The sequence below is a fragment of the Ambystoma mexicanum genome, chromosome 7p (assembly GCF_040938575.1).
Source record: "Ambystoma mexicanum isolate Mex_15411 chromosome 7p, UKY_AmexF1_1, whole genome shotgun sequence".
Classification (NCBI taxonomy): domain Eukaryota; kingdom Metazoa; phylum Chordata; class Amphibia; order Caudata; family Ambystomatidae; genus Ambystoma; species Ambystoma mexicanum.
The window spans coordinates 607248267-607268054 of NC_090939.1; the positions used below are offsets into that span (position 1 = coordinate 607248267).

Below are 19788 nucleotides of genomic sequence, written 5' to 3' on the forward strand. Positions count from 1 at the left end.
AGTAGTAAAAACCGTTTCAGCCTTTTTTCTGTTATTTTGTTGAAACTGCTGAAGAGTGATATTAAAAAAGTTGAAGCATAATGCTTGTCTCCTAATCTTTAATAGAATCAAGACTCTCTGCTCAGTAAGCAGAGGTAATCTTCATTATAATTGGTGATTTAACTTTTAACACCTAAAGCCAACCTCCCCCATAATTGGGCTACCACAACCAACCTTCCAGTTAGCACCCATAGCACTGACAAATTGTACCCCAGACATTTCTTAGGGAACCCGTTTCCCAGACAGGCCTGGAATATCAATCTGAGCAAAAGCACCTTTGCATTTGGCGTCCTTAAACTAACAGGTAAAATCACACTGTACATCCAGTGTGAATACCTGAATATGGCCCAACCCTCGCCCTGTTTTCACCGCTACTAAAGTGTAGACCTGGCAGTCAGTAACAGTCAAAAGTTAGTCCTACATTTAGGTTGTTGGCTTGTCCATAGTAAAACATAACTAGACAAAAATGAAGACTAGTGAAAATGACAAATTTAAATTAACTCTGCATAAATGCTGTGACGATGGTAGAGCATTCAATGCATACATGGGATAGAGTTTTCCACATTTAAGTAGTTTTTGCACATGTGGTGCAGCTTTTTATGCCCTATTCTCAGTAAATAATCTGGTGAGACGTCCAACTTCACTTATTATATAATCTTTGTAGATTAGATATTTCTGTAATCAGAATTTGAAATATTTTCTGAAAACAAAGTCTTCATCCATTTAATTAAAGAACTGTACCATCCAAAGTTTTTAACTTTTCAAACATAAGCCTAATTAAAAAAATAAAGCCAGTGCATTGATACAGAACAACTTTGCAGGCCAGGTTCAAGACACACACACAGACACACACACACACAGACAGACACACACTTCCTCTAGACTTTCCTGGCAGTTTTATCTAGCACTGTGGTACTCATTTTCGAATTGTGTGCTCCAGACAATAGGGCTAATGAGGGGTTCTTTGCCTCATAAAACTGCAGGGTAGTGAACCGACCCCTGGAATTTCTCTTGACAACCGTATGAGGCCCAACAATGATGTCTGGTATTTTTAATTTGCTCTGACAGGTACAACACCTAGTTAGCCCCTGTCTAAATGGTTTGCGTCAGTTAATTGTCTGCCTTTTAGTCCACAACAATCGTCAAGGGGAGTGGAGGAGCCGGGATCCTTCTTAACCTTGCTGATCCTTAGAAAATGGGCCACTTCGTCATTTGACATCTATACAGGCCTTCAGATGCTGTGGGTTGGTCCACAGAGTTCACTTTGTGGTGGATTTAAGACAATTTCTCAGTTCATCAATGGGTTGTAAAAGTTTTCTCCACACTAGGATTATGACATTTGGTGGTTGATTATCTTGCAAACAGATGTGTCCTATTGATATGTCCTTGGGATGTGGTGGAATAATTCACCCAGTGTTTATTGATTCTAACATATTGAATGTGATGTGACCAATCGTGTTATTTATGAAACTCAATTAACTGTTTTGAAAGAAAAAATGATTATGACATTTCTTTCATCTTGGTTTATATTGTATAATTCTGCATTTTTGAACAGTGGCATACAGATTATTCAGATTATGATATCCACTTGGTTATCCATAGATTTTTCCCTGTTGCCGTCATCAGCCTTCTTGTTGCGGCGTGATTTTGGTGGTTTTAAAAAGGCAGTTGTGTTCTCAGGCTGTGATACTTTAGAACTTGGGTTAAGATTATTGTTGTATATTGTAGAGGGTCAGAATAAGAGCGCGGCCTCTCATAAACCATTTCACTTTTGGATGTATTAAAGAAAATGAAAAATGCCTGGCTTTCGCTATTCTATAAGGCTTCCCTGCCTAACACAACTAGATGCTAAGTGTTCATCAGTCATCAGTGAATGTCTTAACAGAAACTGTCCACCATCCAAAACTAACCTAACTGACCCTACCACTATAATCACGACTAAAGACAGGAGAACGACTCCCTTCTCCTGGTGTGGGTTTTGCTTCTCACAACCTTTTATTTCAATATTTAATCTTCAGGCAATCCCTAGTCACGGTTTTGATTCGTTCATACAGTTCATATATGACTTGACTTTGGCTTTCTTAAAAGATTATCTTTTTGGGGTCTATTACACTCCTCTTGATTCTCTCTACACAGATTTGTTCTCTTTTCTTCCTCGGATAAACTGTTCCACCATGTACAAATTTCTCCTTCTCTCTTTTTTTCTTGGCTTTTCCTCATATAACAATGGATATTCCAGTATTGAGTACTAGTCGCTTCTTAAGGCTCCACTATTTGGATTTCTTTATTGTGACTGTGACGAGTGAGATTGTTTTTATGATGATTTTCATTCACCCTTCTTGTTTCATGTATCACAGACTCTTTACTCTGACTGAGACCAACAGTCCCATACCGATTCTTACTTCCCCCTCCTGGGTCTCCCATTCTCTCTGTTACCTGGGACTTCTAGGGGAAAGTCACTGGGGCTTCTTGTGGCTCAGGGTTGATTCTCTGTACTGTCAGGTTTCTCTCTCTTACACCTTTAAGGCTTTCTTTCTCACACTGTTGCCGAGGATGGTCATAAGGTACTTCCTGTACCATTCTGTTCTGTAGTTTTGTCAGCGGAATAGCTTTGCCGTTAGTTGGGGGAATCCTGGTCGACAAGTCTTTCGTGGTCACGCCATCACCTTTGATGTCTGTCTCTCTCGTTGCTCCTGGACGCTCTGCATCCGGATGCTTGTTTGGTTTTTGTCCAGGTGTGACTAACTCTGCTTTGCGTTCCCTCTTGGATCCAGGATGCTGTGCTCTTCTCCGGATAAGACGATGCACGTCTCATTTGCCTTCCCTCTTCGAGGTTAGACGCTGCATGTCAGATTCACCGTCCCTCTGCCGTGCGTCTGCTTCTACCTCTCTCAGAAGTAAGGTGCTGTGCTTCCGATTCCCTCCCAGTAACCGGCAACAGCCCTGTTTTGTAACTCGCAGGCTTTCTCATTTGCCAGTCTCCTCCCTCATTCGTACGTTCGGATAATTCTCTATTGCTCTTGCTTGGCCTCCTCATCTCGGTGGAAGGGGATATTCCATTTAAAGAGATATTTACAGCTTCTGAATAACAATATGATATGATAGTCTATTTTTATAGCGCCTATACACAATGTGTTTCAAAGCACTTCAAGGCAAGGGAGGGAACAAGGGAAAATACAATGACATTCTTACAGGCCATGAACAGTAAGGATGTGAAATTAACTATCGTACTCGGCCTGACGACATTTAAGATAGTGCAAGAGCTAAGACATAGATAAGGAAGGGAGAGGGAGAGTGGGAAGGAAATGGAAACCGACAGGCAACTACCGTACTAGACCTGAGAACATTTCTGGTAGAGCCAGAGAAAAACACAAGGTGAGGGAGAGGGGAACAAAAATGGGGGGGGGGGGACCAAAACAAGCGACTATCATACTAGGCCTGACGACATTTCGGATAGTGCTGCAGGGGGTGGGGGGAACAAGTTAGGGGAAGAAGGGAGGAGACAGACGAGGTTGCTATCATACTAGGTCCAGGGACAATTCTGATAGAGTAAGTGCATAGAAGAAAGTCAGGGGAGGAGGGCAGGAGATAGGAAAAGGGAGAAAGGAGGAAAAGGGAGAAAGGAGGAGGAGGAGAGAACAGAGAGTAGGCAGTCAAAAAGAGTGGAGAGGCAAGAATGGAGAGCGAATACAATTGCAGAAGTCAGTAGTAACACATAATGTTGCAAGCCAGGATACAAGATGAAGATGGGAGCAGCATGATTCAGGGCCACCAGTACAAAATGCAAAGCAGATTCTGGTTTCTTCCTCATAACTGGTTCCACAGTAAATGTTATCAGAGGTACTATTGAGAGGGTTTTTAGGACGTTCCTCATCAGAACGGGTGTCCTTGTCCCCAGAGGGGGAGTCTCTCCCAGTGAGGTCCCACTTGCCTCTAACCCTAGGGAGGGTATTGCGGAGTGGGCTCACCTCCCTAACCTCACGGGAGGGATCCCCCTTGGTGAGAAGGAACAAATTCCTGCAATTCGTCACAATATGTATTCTCAGGTATGTAGTATTGGTTCCAGATGGCTGGTAAAGAGGGGAGGTGGGTTATATAATTATTCGTATGTCTTGTGTGTGTGAGAGAGTGTGAGTGTGGCAAGGAGGGGGACTGTTTATGGAATTTTACGGACCCAGGTGTGCCACCTAAAGCAGTTGGAAGGATGCAGCCTTTGTGGTGGGCACCAGTGGGTCTAGCTCCTGTTAAATGGACTTAAGTAGCTTGGCAAGTAACATAAAAAAGCAACTTATAAGAATCTCGGCTTTATTACACTCGCCGCAAGCTGTTCTTCTCTAAAACCAAGGAGAAGCAGGCAACCAGGACCCATTCCCCCCCAGAGGTAGTCCCACCTCCTAGGGAGTGTTTGGAATGTTGCTATTGGCCACGCAGGGCAGTCCAATGGACAGAAGTTAGGTAGGTTGCAGGATATTGTAGTCTGGACTGAAAATTAAGTAACCACACAAGGAGGCTTGCAGGATAAGGTAGGCTGTGTTGGATTGGATAGTACAATTCTAATTAAAGTCCTAGTAGTGATTGCGCTGCCGCAGTTGGGACCACCGAAATGTTGGTGTACAGCAGACAGGGCATCTGCAGAAGAGGGGCAATGGAGTTGTTGTTTACCCAGGGCAGCATGTGGAGCTGCAGTATGACCTATGATGCTGATAAGTTGTGTACATAAGAGAGGTGAAGGGAAGGCAATCCGAAGGAGCAGGTATCTGCATAGCTCTCAACTCACATGCTTTTGGCGGGTGTCACCCGCCTTGTAAAGGGCTGACTCACCCGCCAAACCTCCTGCACGCCCATTCATTCCAATTGGCGTCTCACCCGCCAAAAATCTAATCGGGTGATTTCATCCGCCTTTACGACACAAATGGTTGAGAGCTATGTATCTATGACTGAACACTGTGTGGCCGTAATGTGTAAAATGCGAAAAAAACAGATCAGGGGCATGCGAAGCAGGCAGCCGGATAGTTGAGCAATGGCAGAGACTGTGGACTCATACAGAAGATCCGAATGCGGCAATGATGACAGCGGTGTTGAACAGATCCAGCATTGGAGGTCTGCTCTGAGCAGGTGTTTCCGGTGGAATGACGACATCGACTCCCGTCCAGCGAACCAACTTTGTGTACAGCGTCGTAAGACTGTGCGCATGATCAAAGCTAGACAGAGAACAGCAAATGGAGTTACAAACGGCCTTTTGATATAACCGGGGCAGAAATATAACCACAGCTGGGGATTTTCTTCACGAACTTTGCAGATGACACACAATTGATCTTGGAACTCTGTGGAGACCCCACCACCGATAATAACAGACTATCTGCCATTTATAATATCATTGAGAACTGGATGAAAGGTCACTGGATGTGCCTAAATGGTTCTAAAACAGAACTCATGTCATTCGGATCCACGAAAGCCTTATCAAATCTAGGCCCAGCCTACTCTACATTCAACATAAAAGACTCCAACATCATAGTCACAAACAAAGTGAAAACACTCGGCATATATCTGCAGTCCTCACTAGGAGCAGAGGCACAAGTCTCATACCTAAAAAGAAACCGCCAGTATTATCAAAGATTACTACATCGTATTAGGCCACTCCTTAATGCCGAAAATAGCGCTACCATCGCTAGAGCCACCATCCTTTCATTTCACGGCTTTACTATGGCAACGCACTAATGCTAGGATCTAGCAACAGTTGAATCAAACAATGCCAAATCATCCAAAGCAATGCAGTCAGAACCATCACTGGGAAACCCAAGCGTGACCACATAACCCAAGACAGAATTGGCCTCCACTGGCTTGGCATAGAGGAACGCATCAAATTCAAATCTTTGGCACTTGTCCACTGCTGTCTCTACGGCGCAGCCCCAACATACCTAAAAAAGGAATTCAACTGGAATGAACCAAGCCGAAGTTTAAGATCGGCTAAACAAGGTCTACTCAAAACCAGCCATGTCAGAGTAAATGCCACTGGCCTAGGGCGGCCATTTCCCACCAAAGCCATTGCTCTCTGGAACGAGCTTCCCGGATACCTTGGGCTGGAAAACAATTTTCTTTCCTTTAGAAAGCAGCTGAAAACATTACTATTTCGGTAATTGGACACACATTCAGCTCCGGACTCATACTGAGTCTATCTCTTCTCTGTTCTATGTTGTCCTGTGATTCTTCAGTCCATGTGTTTTTGTCGCGCACTGATGCTTGCGAGCTGCGGCGTGCTATAAGTATACAAATAAAATAAATAAAAATAAATAAATACGTGAGGAGAGCTGCTGGGGGGTGGGGAGAGTACGAGTTTCGAAATTACTGTAAAGGGCGGCGAGTAGGAAATACTCTAACAAAAATGTGCGCTTTTTGTCGAAGATGTGCAGGAAGTGAAAGTTGCCAGATATTTGAATATAGTTTGTGGTGAAAGACTAATGTGCATAACATGTATTATTTGATGGTGAACAGTGATGTTTCTATGATGTGCATGTTAGTATAGAAAACAAACATTTTGCAGGACTTCCAGATATAGTGTGGCATCGTTTTGCAACAAAGACTTTTAGGACAAAGGCAGTTTAACTTTATGTCAGAGGTGAAATATGCTGGGAGGAGTAGTTTTGGGACACGCACCTCCAAGAAATGTTTAACTAAAAGTGTTTGTATAGGATGTCCAAGTTAGTGTTCTAGCAATAGTGTTATAGTAACAAAACTTTAGCAGACCTTTACATTGGCCTGTATGTAGGTGAGGTGTGGAGTGTGGAAGCGCAGCAGCAGCAGCAAGTGGAGTGAGAATAATTATTTGGCATCACTGAAGGGTATAGCAGAGGTTACAGAGCATAGTGCTCTTAATTATTGTGGTCCATGTGGAAGTGGGTCAAGTGTATGGAATGAATTGGATGATGTTAAGGAGGCATCCTAGGTGTGCCAACGAGGTAGAGCGCATAATGCTCTCAATGCAGTACAACTACATGTGGAGGTAGGTCAGGAGGCATCAGGGGCGTGTCAGAGGTTATGGAGCGCAATGCTCTTAGTTAGTGTGACTACACGTGAGGGTGGCTCAGTAGCCATCAAAGGGTATGCCATATATTATGGAGCGAAATTCTTGTTTTCAGTTATTGTGACTACATGTGGAGGTGGGTCAGGTGTATGGAATGGAATGCATGGTGTTGAGGAGGCCCCACTGGTGTGTCAGGAGTTATGGAGCCCAGAGCTTTTGTTGTGACTTCAGGTGGAAGTTAGGGATGATGGTGTGAGTTGTGGCTGTATGCTTGTGGAAAGGAAGGACGTGTGTTGTATATGTATTCTCGGGTATGTAGTATTGGTTACAGGTGTCTGGGAAAGAGGGGAAATGTATTATATACAAAGCCGTGAGCAGGATTGTCTAGAAAATGGGGCCTGAAGCTAATGTAGTTGGGCCCACCGCAGTCACATTAACATCTGTAAATGCTCACACAGCACTGACGTGTGGGCATTTACAGATTTTGGGTGGGCCATGCCCGCTTATGCCCTACCCTGTGTAATATATATATATATATATATATATATATATATATATATATATATATATATATATATATATATATATAGAGAGAGAGAGAGAGAGAGAGAGAGAGAGAGAGAGAGAGAGAGAGAGAGAGAGAGAGAGAGAGAGAGAGAGAGAGAGAGAGAGAGAGAGAGAGAGAGAGAGAGAGAGAGAGAGAGAGAGAGAGAAATAGAGGTGTGGGTGATTTCAGAGTATATGATGTCACAAGTGGAATGGATGACAAGGAGTGTCATGTTTATGTTTATCGAATGTACTGACCAAGGAGTCCCACCCAAGGCAGTTGAAGGATGCAGCCCGGTGGTGGGCACTGGTGAGCCCAGCTCCTGTTATGTGGACTTAAAAAGTAACTTACCAAGTAAATGGATAAAGAAATGCATAAGAAACTTATCTTAAAGTCCGAAGAATCTACTTCATTACAGCTATATTTTGCCCAGGGTTGTACACAGTCCGAAAACCCAGCTGAGTCTCTGGCAGCAGTGAAAGTAGCCTGGTTCTATTTGTCATGCTGTGCATATGTCCCGTCTCCATTTGATTTGCATGACCTTTGAGGGGGTCTTTCCAATTACCCTGGCAAAGCCAGTCCATGAAGGAGCACAGGCTGGCACGATTGTTGAACTACAACTTAAGGCACTTTCTAACGAATTCCCAGTTCTTCTTTTCGCGGAGATAGCTTCTCTCATCTGCACTAGCATTGCCAATGCTCTGACTGGTTCCCAAGCCTGGACCCAAACCAGGACCGGTTTTAAGTTTTGATATTGTTGCAGTTGGACCCATGGGGGTGGAGCGGTCTTTCTATCCTGACTGAAACGTTACTCAGGATAGTGACTGCGCTTTGAAAATAGTGTAGTTGGTGCTCCAGATAGTTTTTTGAAGTGGGAGTTTTGAACTCCCTATTTTATAAAGTTGGGAGAACATTTTTATTTTAAGAGAGTAAAAAGTAAATCCCATTCCCAATGGAGTGTTTCATAAGCGAGTAAAACATTTGAAACTAGAAAATGGGAATGTTTTGCAACAATTTATCTTTGCACTTAGTTATTCATGCACATTAAAAGTTACAGGTTTACCTCGGGCAGCAATGGTAGTACGTTCTTCCTGTGGTACTACGTGTACTACTGGCCCATATCCATATCCATGGAGCTGTGTGGATAGAAACTGGCACAAGGTCCTATGTGTTGTTTTCCGATTTTTTGTTGGGAGTATTTTTACTCCCTAGTTTGATTTTCTGGGAGTATTTGGCTATTTTTAGGGAGTAAAAGTGGTCGATACACCCCTTATCTGTAGGGCTGAGCATAGTCCAGATCTTGCAAGAAGTTGGTGATGAGTTGTGTGGTTCCATTGTTCCTTCCAACAGACACTATCAAAACTCATAGCATATATATTCATGGGCGTAATTTTAGGGGGTAACGTGGGCGTTTGTCCCCTCAAACTTTCATGGCACACCATTGTGTCCCCATTCATTTGGCTGGGGCAATTTTTCTTCAGATGTCATGTCCCCCCCCAACATTTTCAGCGAAGTTACTCCACTGTATAGATTTACTTAATATTACGTAGCATAGAGGCCTCATGGCTGTTGAAACTGACGTTGGAAGAGGCCCTCCAAGGAGTACCTGGAGTTTCCGGCTGTTTCTTGGTCACTCTCAAATACTCTAAAATACAGGCTTTTGAACGCAGGGTGAAGTAATATTCAAATGCAAACTCTTTGTAGTACTCTGGCTTAGATACATCTATATCAATTCTGACATTCCTCCGCTTTGCAGACTGTAACTGCTGCTTAGAGAAAATGCTTTTTCACCAGTAACCCAAGCATCTCCTAACGTTGCCGATTGGCTCAGTGGTATTGGCGATCTCGCCCAATACTGTAATGTAGAGTGTGTGTGAGAAGAGTAGGCAGAAATACAACCTAGTGACCCTCATCTGCGCTCAAGAACATTTTGAGATATTTGACTTTTTAGCGAACATTTTTTTTAAACTATACCTTTGTGGGGTTTTTTAAACACGTATTTATATTTATGCCAAAAAGCTAGTATTCTTGGAGGTCGGCTTCACGCACAGTAACATTACTTACGGAGGGCATCCTGTGATTTTACAATAATACAAACCTTTTGCACCTGGGAAACATCGCCCCTTTCAAAATTTTTTGAACAGATGAGGAAGTAACATGATGGGGCGATAATCTCGGTAGTAAACAAGCTCTGCAATGAGCCTATTTTTACTACTATAACTTGAACCCAATGTGTGACTGATCAATTTGCCCTCCACTTTATAGGTAATATCGAGATGATCAGAACAGAATTAAATCTCAGTTCTCCTGCCAAGAATACAACTCTTCCTCACACAAGATCATATTCAATTCTTTTACCAAGCTTGGCAGAGGCGATATTGAACATCTACTGACTTCCTCAAAGCACTCTAACTCCCCATGACCATTTTACCACCTAGAATTTCCACATCAGGGAGAATCAAACCTTGGAAGCTGCTATCAACATTGTAGCAGCTTTGGGCAAGCGTAAAGCCAAACCTAAGTCACATGTCAGCTACTGGTTCACCCCAAAACTTAAAGACCTACGAAATAAAAAAAGGAATATAGAAAGTAATTGGAAAAAAAATACATTGGCCCATAACAAACAACAATTCACCACATTAGCCTCTGAATACAGAGAAGCCACCATCCAAGCAAAGAGTAACACCTATAACTCGCGTATAGAAAATGCCATTCTGATACCAAAGAACTTCTCAGTCATGCAAGAACTAGAAACCCCTTCCAAGACTCACGACCATTGTAATAAGGACCAAGCCTGGTGTGAAAATATTCAAAAAGCCCTCACTGATAAAATGTCCTCCCTCCAACTTAAAATCAATTTTAAAAAAAATGGAAACTTACCTCCTTAGCTCAACCTACAATGGAACACAAACCACTGAAACTGTTCCCCAAGTTTGAATTATTACCCATTACCATAGAAGAGACTATAAAAATCATAAAAGGCCTTAAACCTCCGCGGTGCCAAGGGGACATCTGCCCTGCCTGCTAATCAAAGATTGCGCAGACAATTTGGCTCCCTTCCTCACTTCACTTATAAACAACTCCATCACCTCCAACATAGTACCAGACAATCTAAAGGAAGCCTGGATACTTCCATTATTGAAAAAACCAACCTTAGACCCTAATGTGCCAACGAACTACAGGCCTATCACAGCGGTACAATTTCTTCTAAAAATACTAGACAGGGTAGCTTATGTGCAAATCCAAAAATACCTCGAAACCCACAACCTCCTGGGCCTCGGACAATTGGGCTTCTGCCCCAGCCATGGCACGGAAACGGCCTGGTAGACCTAAAAACCCACATGGATCAGATTAGAGACAGAGGAGACCTAGCCATCCTGCTCCTATTGGACCTCTCTGCGGCATTTGACCTAGTAAATCACAAGATCCTATGCCGTCACCTAGCTAGCGATGCCCACTTCAACGACGCTATTAACTGGATTGAATCGTTCTTATCAAACCGATCCATGAGAGTCTTCTCATCCACGGGGGCAGCACCCCCCACCCCGATCACTTGCGGAGTGCCTCAGGGATCCCGCGTATCCCCCACGATGTACAATGCCTTCACAAAACCACTCTTTGATAGACTAGACAACTTGGGTGTCACATATACAAATGATGCTGATGATACCCAAATTCTAATCCCTACCACATGTAACTGTGGCACTGATTCCAGCGCACTCAATGCTATCTACCTAGCCATTCAAGCTTGGATGGCCCTAAACGAGCTCTGTCTTAATGACGATAAGACAGAGATCTTAATTATAGGTGGTCCTGCCAAACTTAAGAGCCTTCCATCACCCTACCAAACTTTCGACATAGATGGCAACTGCATTACAGTAGCTAAAGAAGTCAAGAGGCTGGGGGTGTACCTTGATTCATCACTTACCCTCTCCCGACAAGTCAACACCATCACCTCTGACCCATCTTACACCGCCAAACTCATCACTGCCTGCAGACCCTACCTCACGGCAGAGAATTGCATCACCTTGGCTAGAGCCCCAATCCTCTCCAGGATACACTATTGCAATGCCATATACGCAGGCACTTCAACAAAAAACATCAAGAGGCTCCAAATTGTTCAAAACAATGCAATCAGAGCGGCACTCAATATCCCAAAGTCAGAACACATATCTTCCTCCAGAAAAAACATCCACTGGTTACCAATTAGAGACCGCATTACATTTAAAGTACTCTCCCTCACACACAAATGTCTCTCAAGCTCGGCTCCTCGCTATTTGTCTCACCTGATCTCCAAATCGGAACCAGTCAGACCAACCCGCTCAGCTTACATAGGGCAACTGACCACACACAGATACAAAAGGCAAAAAGCAGGCGGGGGGTCTAGCTTCCCTGTCATTGTGGCCAACTACTGGAACGCCATGTCTTCGGAACTAAGGAATTACCCCTCCCTATGGTCCTTTCGCAAAAATGTTTAAACCTGGCTGTTCAACCAGGATATCAAAAACTAACTCCCCCTACTCTAAGAAGTCCCAAATCGGCCCCTCTGCAAGGTAACTTACTGCCATGCATCTGCGCCGTCAAACGCCCACGACTCGACCTTTCTGCATCATGACTATACCCACAGTGTAACTGTAGCGTTGAACTGTACTGTATAACTATGTAACAGTATGTATTGCGAATGGTATAACCAACAACTAAGCACCTCTAATGTAACCATATTCTCAAGCTTAAGCGCCCAGATGCCTGAGGGTTAGGTGCGCTATATAAATGTAACACAAATAAATGCACACGCTATGTGACCGACAGCCCGCAGCCCTTATACGTGCACTTTGCCTTTGTGTGTTCTTTTTGTATGTTACATATGGATCTACGTGTATTGTTGCCCTCCACTCTGTTGGAATTTTCTCCTTGTCCTTTTTTGACTGAATTGGCCTCCTCCTCTGCCCGTTATGGCAGGGGGCCCTCCCCCGTTCTTGTTTCACCTGCGCCCCCTCCATCTGTACCTACCTATCTATATTGCTCCCTTTTTTTCTCTACTTCCATAGAAAAATGAATTTTCGGTTTAAGGGACTGTTTTGCTCTCTTTCTGACAATACGTTTCGAATAAAGTAAGTGTGTCATATGAGTGGTGAAAAACATAACATATGAACGAGTAAAACGAGTACACATTCCTGCGCCCACGGGTCATGAAGGCACACCAGTTTACATACACCTGAATAAAAAAGAAACGCGCGCATACCTCTAGTTAAACATGTCCTGCCTCTCCTCCCCCCCCCCCGCCCCCCCCCCGCCCCGGGGCAGATCAGCAATATTTTGGATAGGTTTCGTATTTCCCAGGCTGCTTGCATGCTTCTCCTATAATGCAAAGCACGGCCGTGAGGGGGAGGTGACGCTTCTTAACAAAGTCACGGTGCGAGGGTGAGGCGGCAGCAGCCCCTAGCTAGCTGGTATGCACCGCACAGCTGACAGGTTCGGTTCCCGCAGCGACCGGAAGAGGTCGGTAACCGCAGGTGCTGAGTCACGGATATTCCCCGGCACGTGCTCCTTCCCCATATCCCCTCTACCGCCTTCTGAGCTAATTGTTGCACCAGGGTGAAGTCTAGCTCTCTCTCCAACGCACACAGGCAGCGGCAGAGGCTGCTACAGATCCCCAGCCAGCACCACAAACAAGGGCACAGAGCACTCGCACCTCACGCAGGGGCTGTCATACACACACTACCCACGGAGACGGCCACAGCTTCCGCAAACATGATCAGGGGCTGTCACAGACCCCCACCCCCCTCTCCATACACATGCTTTCAGAGATCTCAGCCCGCGGACCCTAGCACCACACACAGAAGCTGTCAAAGACGCTTCCGCCCCACACATTGGTTCTCACAGAATCCCTACCTATAACGACTGTCACAGACACCAGCCCACAGAGACTGCCACCGACCTCCATGCATCACACATATCTATCAACACGGGCACAACTCTACTACTCGCGAGGGCTCTCAAAGCCGCCTGCCCCCATGCAGAGGCTACGACAGACTTTGCGAGAGAAGAGGGTGTCACAGACCCCTAACATCACCCACATGCACGATCATAGAACCTGTGCCCATAGTCACTGTCACAGATCAGGCCACTCCAGACATGGGATATCACAGTATCCTGTGTGCCAAGGCTAGTCCAGACCCCCACCACATCCTACAAAGACTACCCAAGAACTCCACCCACAGATATCTCCCACGCCCCCGTACTACGCTGTCACAGGCCCCTATCATCACACAGTGCTTTGATAGAAATAGTGTATTTCAAATTAAATGGGGCCCCAGGGCCTAAGCAACCTATTCTTAAGTTGTCATTTAGTTTCCTCTCTCCTGCTGGTTGCCTTTCTTCGTTCTGGTGTGCCACCTTGATAATCAGCATGCTACGCCGCCTCGGCCCCCTGCATTGATTTATCTAGAATGGTGCCACAGAATCAAGACACAAGCTGAGAATGGGGCATGCAGATACCCACTTAGGAAGGCTTAGATGCACTGTTTCTATTCACAGGCTTAGAAAAGGGCCTCGTCACTTCAAACCTTAAAATGTATAGTTGCTCTCCCAAGACTGGCATCAGCAAAACATATTGAACAATCAGACATGGTTCGCCCTGCCTACAGCTCTTTGGTGTGGGTAGTGCATAGCTTGGTTATTAATGACGTTACGGAGTGGCACATATTATGCAACCACAATGATAAAAACAGAGAAAGCACTCACTGAACTTTGCATTAGGACACGTATATTCTCCACAATAATCTATGCACCACACAGCTCCCCCACACCGAATTCCTTTGCTTGGGAATTGGACACTGGATTCAGGGCAAGCAGCTATCAAGCTGCCCCTTATCAGGTCTAAGAACCTCCACCAGTGTTGATTTTTCTTGCATTTTGGCACTTGTAGTTGGACATTAATAACAGGACACTGAAAACTACATGGGTCAGACAGATGCAAAGAAATATAGCGCTGAAAGAAACACTTTCACCTGCAATGGCATGACTTGAAATATCTGCAAGCAGAAGTGATAGGATCATGTTTACCAACAAACAGCCTTTTTTAGCTAAATGGATAAAAGGCAAAAGCTCAGAATTATTTTCATAATTTCGAGTCAGATCAAAGCATTACTTTTTTCAGCCAGTTCTGTGGGTGTCAGAAACTAATACCCTCGGACCAATCGGGTCTCTTTGTCAGAACACCTAAACAAGGAGGGTCTATGAGCCTTTCAGATTGAGGGAGCCTACAGGTGCTCTGGCCTCAAATGGTGAGATCTTTGTGCCGGGGCAGTTTATTTAGACAGAGGGTCAAAGCCATTCGGGGAGCTCAATGTCAGACACCTCTGACTGCCCCCCCTTGCACTGAGAGTCACAGCCTCTCAGAGGTTGCAAGGGTCTCTAAGCTGCAGGCCAACCGACTAACATGATCCAGTGACACTGCATTTCAGACCAGGAGAGGGGCACTACAAATCCAAAACCCTTGAGAGTAGGAGGTTGTCAGGATTAGAACCCCTCCAGATAAGGGATGCCACAGCTCATTGCAGACTAGGACGGTCGCTTAGTTAAAGGCCATAGAAAAAAAGTTGCACCGCCCAAAACCCTCACACTATGAAGGTCTACGACTCAAAACCTTCTAAAATTGGAGAGTTGGAGTTAAGAGGTCCTCTGAGTAGAAGAGTGCCTGCATCCCTTAAACTAGGAGGATGCCATAGTCATGCAGGGCCCAGTGACAATAATCAGTGGAATAAATAATAGTTTTAAAAACAATAGCTTTTCCTAACGGCACTCGGCCCACCATGCAGCACTTTGCCCAAATATTCTAGGACTGTAGTTAGATTAGTCAATGATTCCAGCCCTAGAATATGCGTCCAGTGCGTTTGGCACAGGAAATAAGTACTGCTTCAAAAACGGTATTAATTCCAGTTGTGCTGGCAGATAGAGGTGGTCAAAGCCCCAAAATGACAAGGGTGTCTGTGTCTCTCGGACAAGAGGGCCCTCAGTGTTAAAGCCCACCGACTACAAAGATGTACTGTCGCCACATGTATGAACCACTCGGACTAAGCCGGTTTGAGCGTCTGCAACTCTTAGGATAGTAGGGCCTCAGAACCAGAGACCCCCCGGCCCCCGCCTTTCAAGAAGGGTGTGATAGTCAATTAGACCAGAGGGATGTTGCAAACCGTCAGTAGAAAGTTCTTCTAGCACCTCCCTTTTGAACGCTAACAGAATCACACTTGGTTTGATCTACAAAACCTGTACTTCAAGAACGAACATGTTAAAAACCTTGTATATTATGAGAAACAACTAAACCTAATTTCCCCAACAATTCTTCACACTCCTTATAATATACTGATGGTTCGGATATGTTCCCCAGGAGTACAGGACTGCACCGACTTTGTATTTGAAAACCTTAAACTACACCAATGCGAAGTTATTGTTGACATCGCACTATACTGTGGATTTCCGCAGCAGTAGGCAAAAGGCCCCACATCATTTTCAAATGGGCCCCGCGCGCATCTTCAGCCGGCCATTCACAGCACTGTCCTCCCCCCACCCCCTCCCACTCAGCGTTGTCCCAGAGCTCCACCACACACAGACTGGTCCACGGTCCACTTCTCTCTGCATCCTCTCGCGTGTCAAGTATCCCCTCTACGTGCTGAAGTGTGGGTGGGGGGACAGGCTCAACAATGTATTTCTTACAAATGATGACATGATTCCTCTCGCACTACACGGCCATCTCTGCTTCCTTTTAAACAATGTCCAAGCCCCGCCCCAATGTCGCTTGAAATAGGTACCATTCAGAAGCAATCACAGAATCCCCCCGTTTGCAAAGCAGCTGGCTGTCATCCCATCCAGCCGTACATGCACCGCCACTCCCCCCACACACATTCCATATAAATGCCTCTGTGAGTGGAGGTGACTTCCGAGCTCACCTGCATAGTAGTGCCTTGATGCTTCACACTCCCTCTGCGCCCAAACATATCAAGAGCCCGATTTGGGGGGGGTGGCGAATGTGTGAAAGCCCCCAGGCAGCCCTCCCCCAGTGCAATGACGTTACCCCTGCCCCTTCAGCAGCTGCAGCAGCGCATTGTTCCCGTGTTGCAGTGTTTGGGTGCCCCACAACACAACAGTGCTGTGTTCGGGATCTCCCTCCCGCTTCATCCATGGCCCCTTCCTCCTCCTTGGCTCACCGTAGATCATGGCCAGGCCGGTCTCGTGCAGGAAGCGCGCCCGGCGGTGCTTGAAGAGCCAGATGGTCAGGATGGTGAGGGTGAGCAGCAGGGTGAAGGTCAGCAGGCTGACGCTGTCCTGCCGGTGGCTCTCCTCGGCTTCCTGCTCGGTGGCGATCTCCTCCATGGCGCTGTTGCTCTCCCCCTGACCCCGCAGCCCGGGCAACGGCAGCAGCAGCGCGAGCAGCAGCACCCTCCACGGGGCCGAGCCCTGCATGGCCGTTCGGCGGAGGCGGCAGCAGCAGCGGGCCCTGCGGCGAGCCGAGTCCCGGGTGACGATGCTAACGCAGCCCTGACTGGGAATGAAACACCTCTGCCTCCTCCTCCTCCTCCAGTGCGCCCAATCCAGCAAATCAGTGAAACGTACCAGGGACAGCTCCAGCCTGACCCGCCCCTTCTCTGTCCGGCTTCTCAGAACACCAGAGCCCGAGGCTGTGCTCCACTCCTTAGGCCCGCCTTCTGCAAAGCCTAGCACGCCCCCCTTGCCTACCTCTCGGCCTGCACTGGGGCTCTCCGAAACATAACACCAGACACCGGTTTCCCACTACTGCGACAGCCCACAGGCAAAACACGGTACTGGGCAACGTACGCTAGAACGAGAATTAAGTAAAAAAAAAATAACCTTTTAACAAAGAGATTAGCTCAATGTACAATCAAAAGAAGCAACAATGAAGTTGATATTGGCTATGCTAATGACCTTTACTGTTCTTCTTTGTCTCACTTTAAGGTACATTATAACACCGAATCACATAGAATGTGTGACATATAGAGTACTATATGAGTAGTGAGGCACACACTAAACAAGATTAATTGAAATGGGTCACCTATCAGCATCAGAAGCACCAGAGCTTTAAGTGGACCAGGGATAGCCAGGCTGATCCCTGGAAGTGTTGAACTATTGCCCTTGAGCCAGGGATCTGCCAGGGCTATCTGAACTGGCCTCCATCACAACATTTCTTTAAAAATATGAGTGGCAATACTGCTCTTTGCCAGTAGATGTCACCTTCAGTATTTATTCTAATGTTATTGTTCACTTATAACGAATTTAATACCAAAAACAAAAAATGTAAGCCGGTATTAGGATTCGATTCTGTGTTACCTTGCTTTCAAGACAAACACGTTGCCCGTGCGATATCCTTCTTAGAATCAGGATTTTGAAATGAGGTCATTTTCAAACACAAATTATAAGAAACGACATTGTTTGATTTTTGCCACAGTATTAAAGTATTATAATTAGAATGCCTTCAGCGCCGGAAATGGGAACAATTTACCGGGGGAACCCTTTCATCCGTGGAGGCTGTGGGGATGAGGGGCGTGGCTGCACGGCGGAGGGTGTGACCAAGGGGCGTGGTCCCATGCTCGTCACTATCTCTTCATAGAACCCAATTCAGGTGATTTGCCCTTAGAAAAAAATGTCTCTACATTGCAGGACATATTTACCAGTGTGGACAGCTACAAAAGGGATATGAAGCTTTGGCTGTTTCTGTATTCAGTCGCTCATGCAGGGCCTCAGGACAGATACTTCCTGGTTCGAAGAGTTCTGGCCCATTCCCTACACTGAATGCCTTTAATGATCAATAATGAATAATGGATTTCTTTCAGAAGAACTGTGGAATTGCCTGGTGTACTAGCCCCTTTTGATTTGATGTTCTGTTTCATATTTCAATATATTTATTTTGGTCAACATTTTTATACACATTAACCATATTTAAATACATCTTTTAACCACATTTCTTCCCCTTTCAATGCACTTATGTAATCTCGATTGACTCTGTTAGGGAACTCCTTTAATTACACAGGCCACTGCTCTTATAAAGCTTTATTAGTTACTTGGGATTTGAGGCTGCGCAAGACCCTTTTTAGGCCCCACCCCTAAATATTGCACCATGATGGATTAGATCCCCCCCCTGATTTCTTATTGCACTTAAAGCACTGGCAGCGCCCACGCGTGAGAGCAATTTCTGCAACCCTTTTGTGCTGAGCTAGTGGCAGATTTAAGGCAAAGGGCCCTGTGGGCAAAATGACAGCGGGCCCCATTTGGGTGTGTCATGGAAGTGGAGCCTAGAGTGGCAGAGCTGCACAATGATGAACTTTAGGGACGAATTCTTCATTGTTGTGTTTTTTACAGTTTTCTGTGTATGGGGGTCTGACACTAGTTTGAGACAGCTGGGCCTCTTCACCAGGCTTTGCTGTCTATGGTGGCAATATTGAATGATTATGCCAGAAGCTAATGTTGGAAATTATAGGGTTCAAGGCAATCAGCAATAACATGGGCTATGGGAAGGGACATTCTGGCAAGTGAAATCACAGGATAATTCCTACAGCATGCAGATACATTTTGTGCATGTCCTCTGTGTACTTACTGCACACACTTGAAATGTCACATAACTCACAGAATTAAAGGAGTTCCCCTTTTAATCTCAAAACATACCAGGGGTTCCATTTTTTTGGGTGCTGCTTGTGGCACTTAAAAGACCCCTTAACTTCAACCGATCACCTCCATGTCTCCTCCAGCTCCACAGGGCCCTGATACAGGGATGGAAATGGAGAGGCAATAAGGGCAGGATAGTGAGGGAGAAAAGTAGAGAAGGAGCAGGGTTGGGTGTGTCAGTAGGGTAGCCAACCAGCATGCATTTTGCAGGACTGTCACAATTTAATGGCCAGTGTCTTGCACACAGCCAGCTCGGCACACAAATAAACCAGCTCACACTTTTCATGTCACAGTTAAAAACGCTGGGAAGCACCATGCCTTTTCCATTGCTCCCCCAGAATCCCCAGGTTCGGCTTTGTGTCAACCTAGCATTTCAATAAACATATTAGAGGTTGATGACCCAGACACATGGCTGTCTGGGTAAGAACTTCTGTCCCTTAAAAGGTGTGTATGGTGGGTGTAATAAATGGGAGGGGAGTATAACTCTACATGCTATGTGAAATAT

The 19788-nt window shown here is 45.5% G+C and overlaps 1 protein-coding gene across 1 annotated transcript in view; it reads right to left on the reverse strand.

Moving 5' to 3' along the window:
- Window positions 1-17316, reverse strand: part of SLC9A7 (solute carrier family 9 member A7) — an 889600-nt gene extending 872284 nt beyond the window's left edge. Inside the window, exon 1 of the mRNA XM_069636615.1 lies at window positions 16814-17316. Within this exon, the coding sequence (XP_069492716.1) occupies window positions 16814-17069 (256 nt within the window). The 5' untranslated portion in view covers window positions 17070-17316. The remainder of the gene's footprint in view (window positions 1-16813) is intronic.
- Between the last annotated feature and the right edge of the window lie 2472 nt (window positions 17317-19788).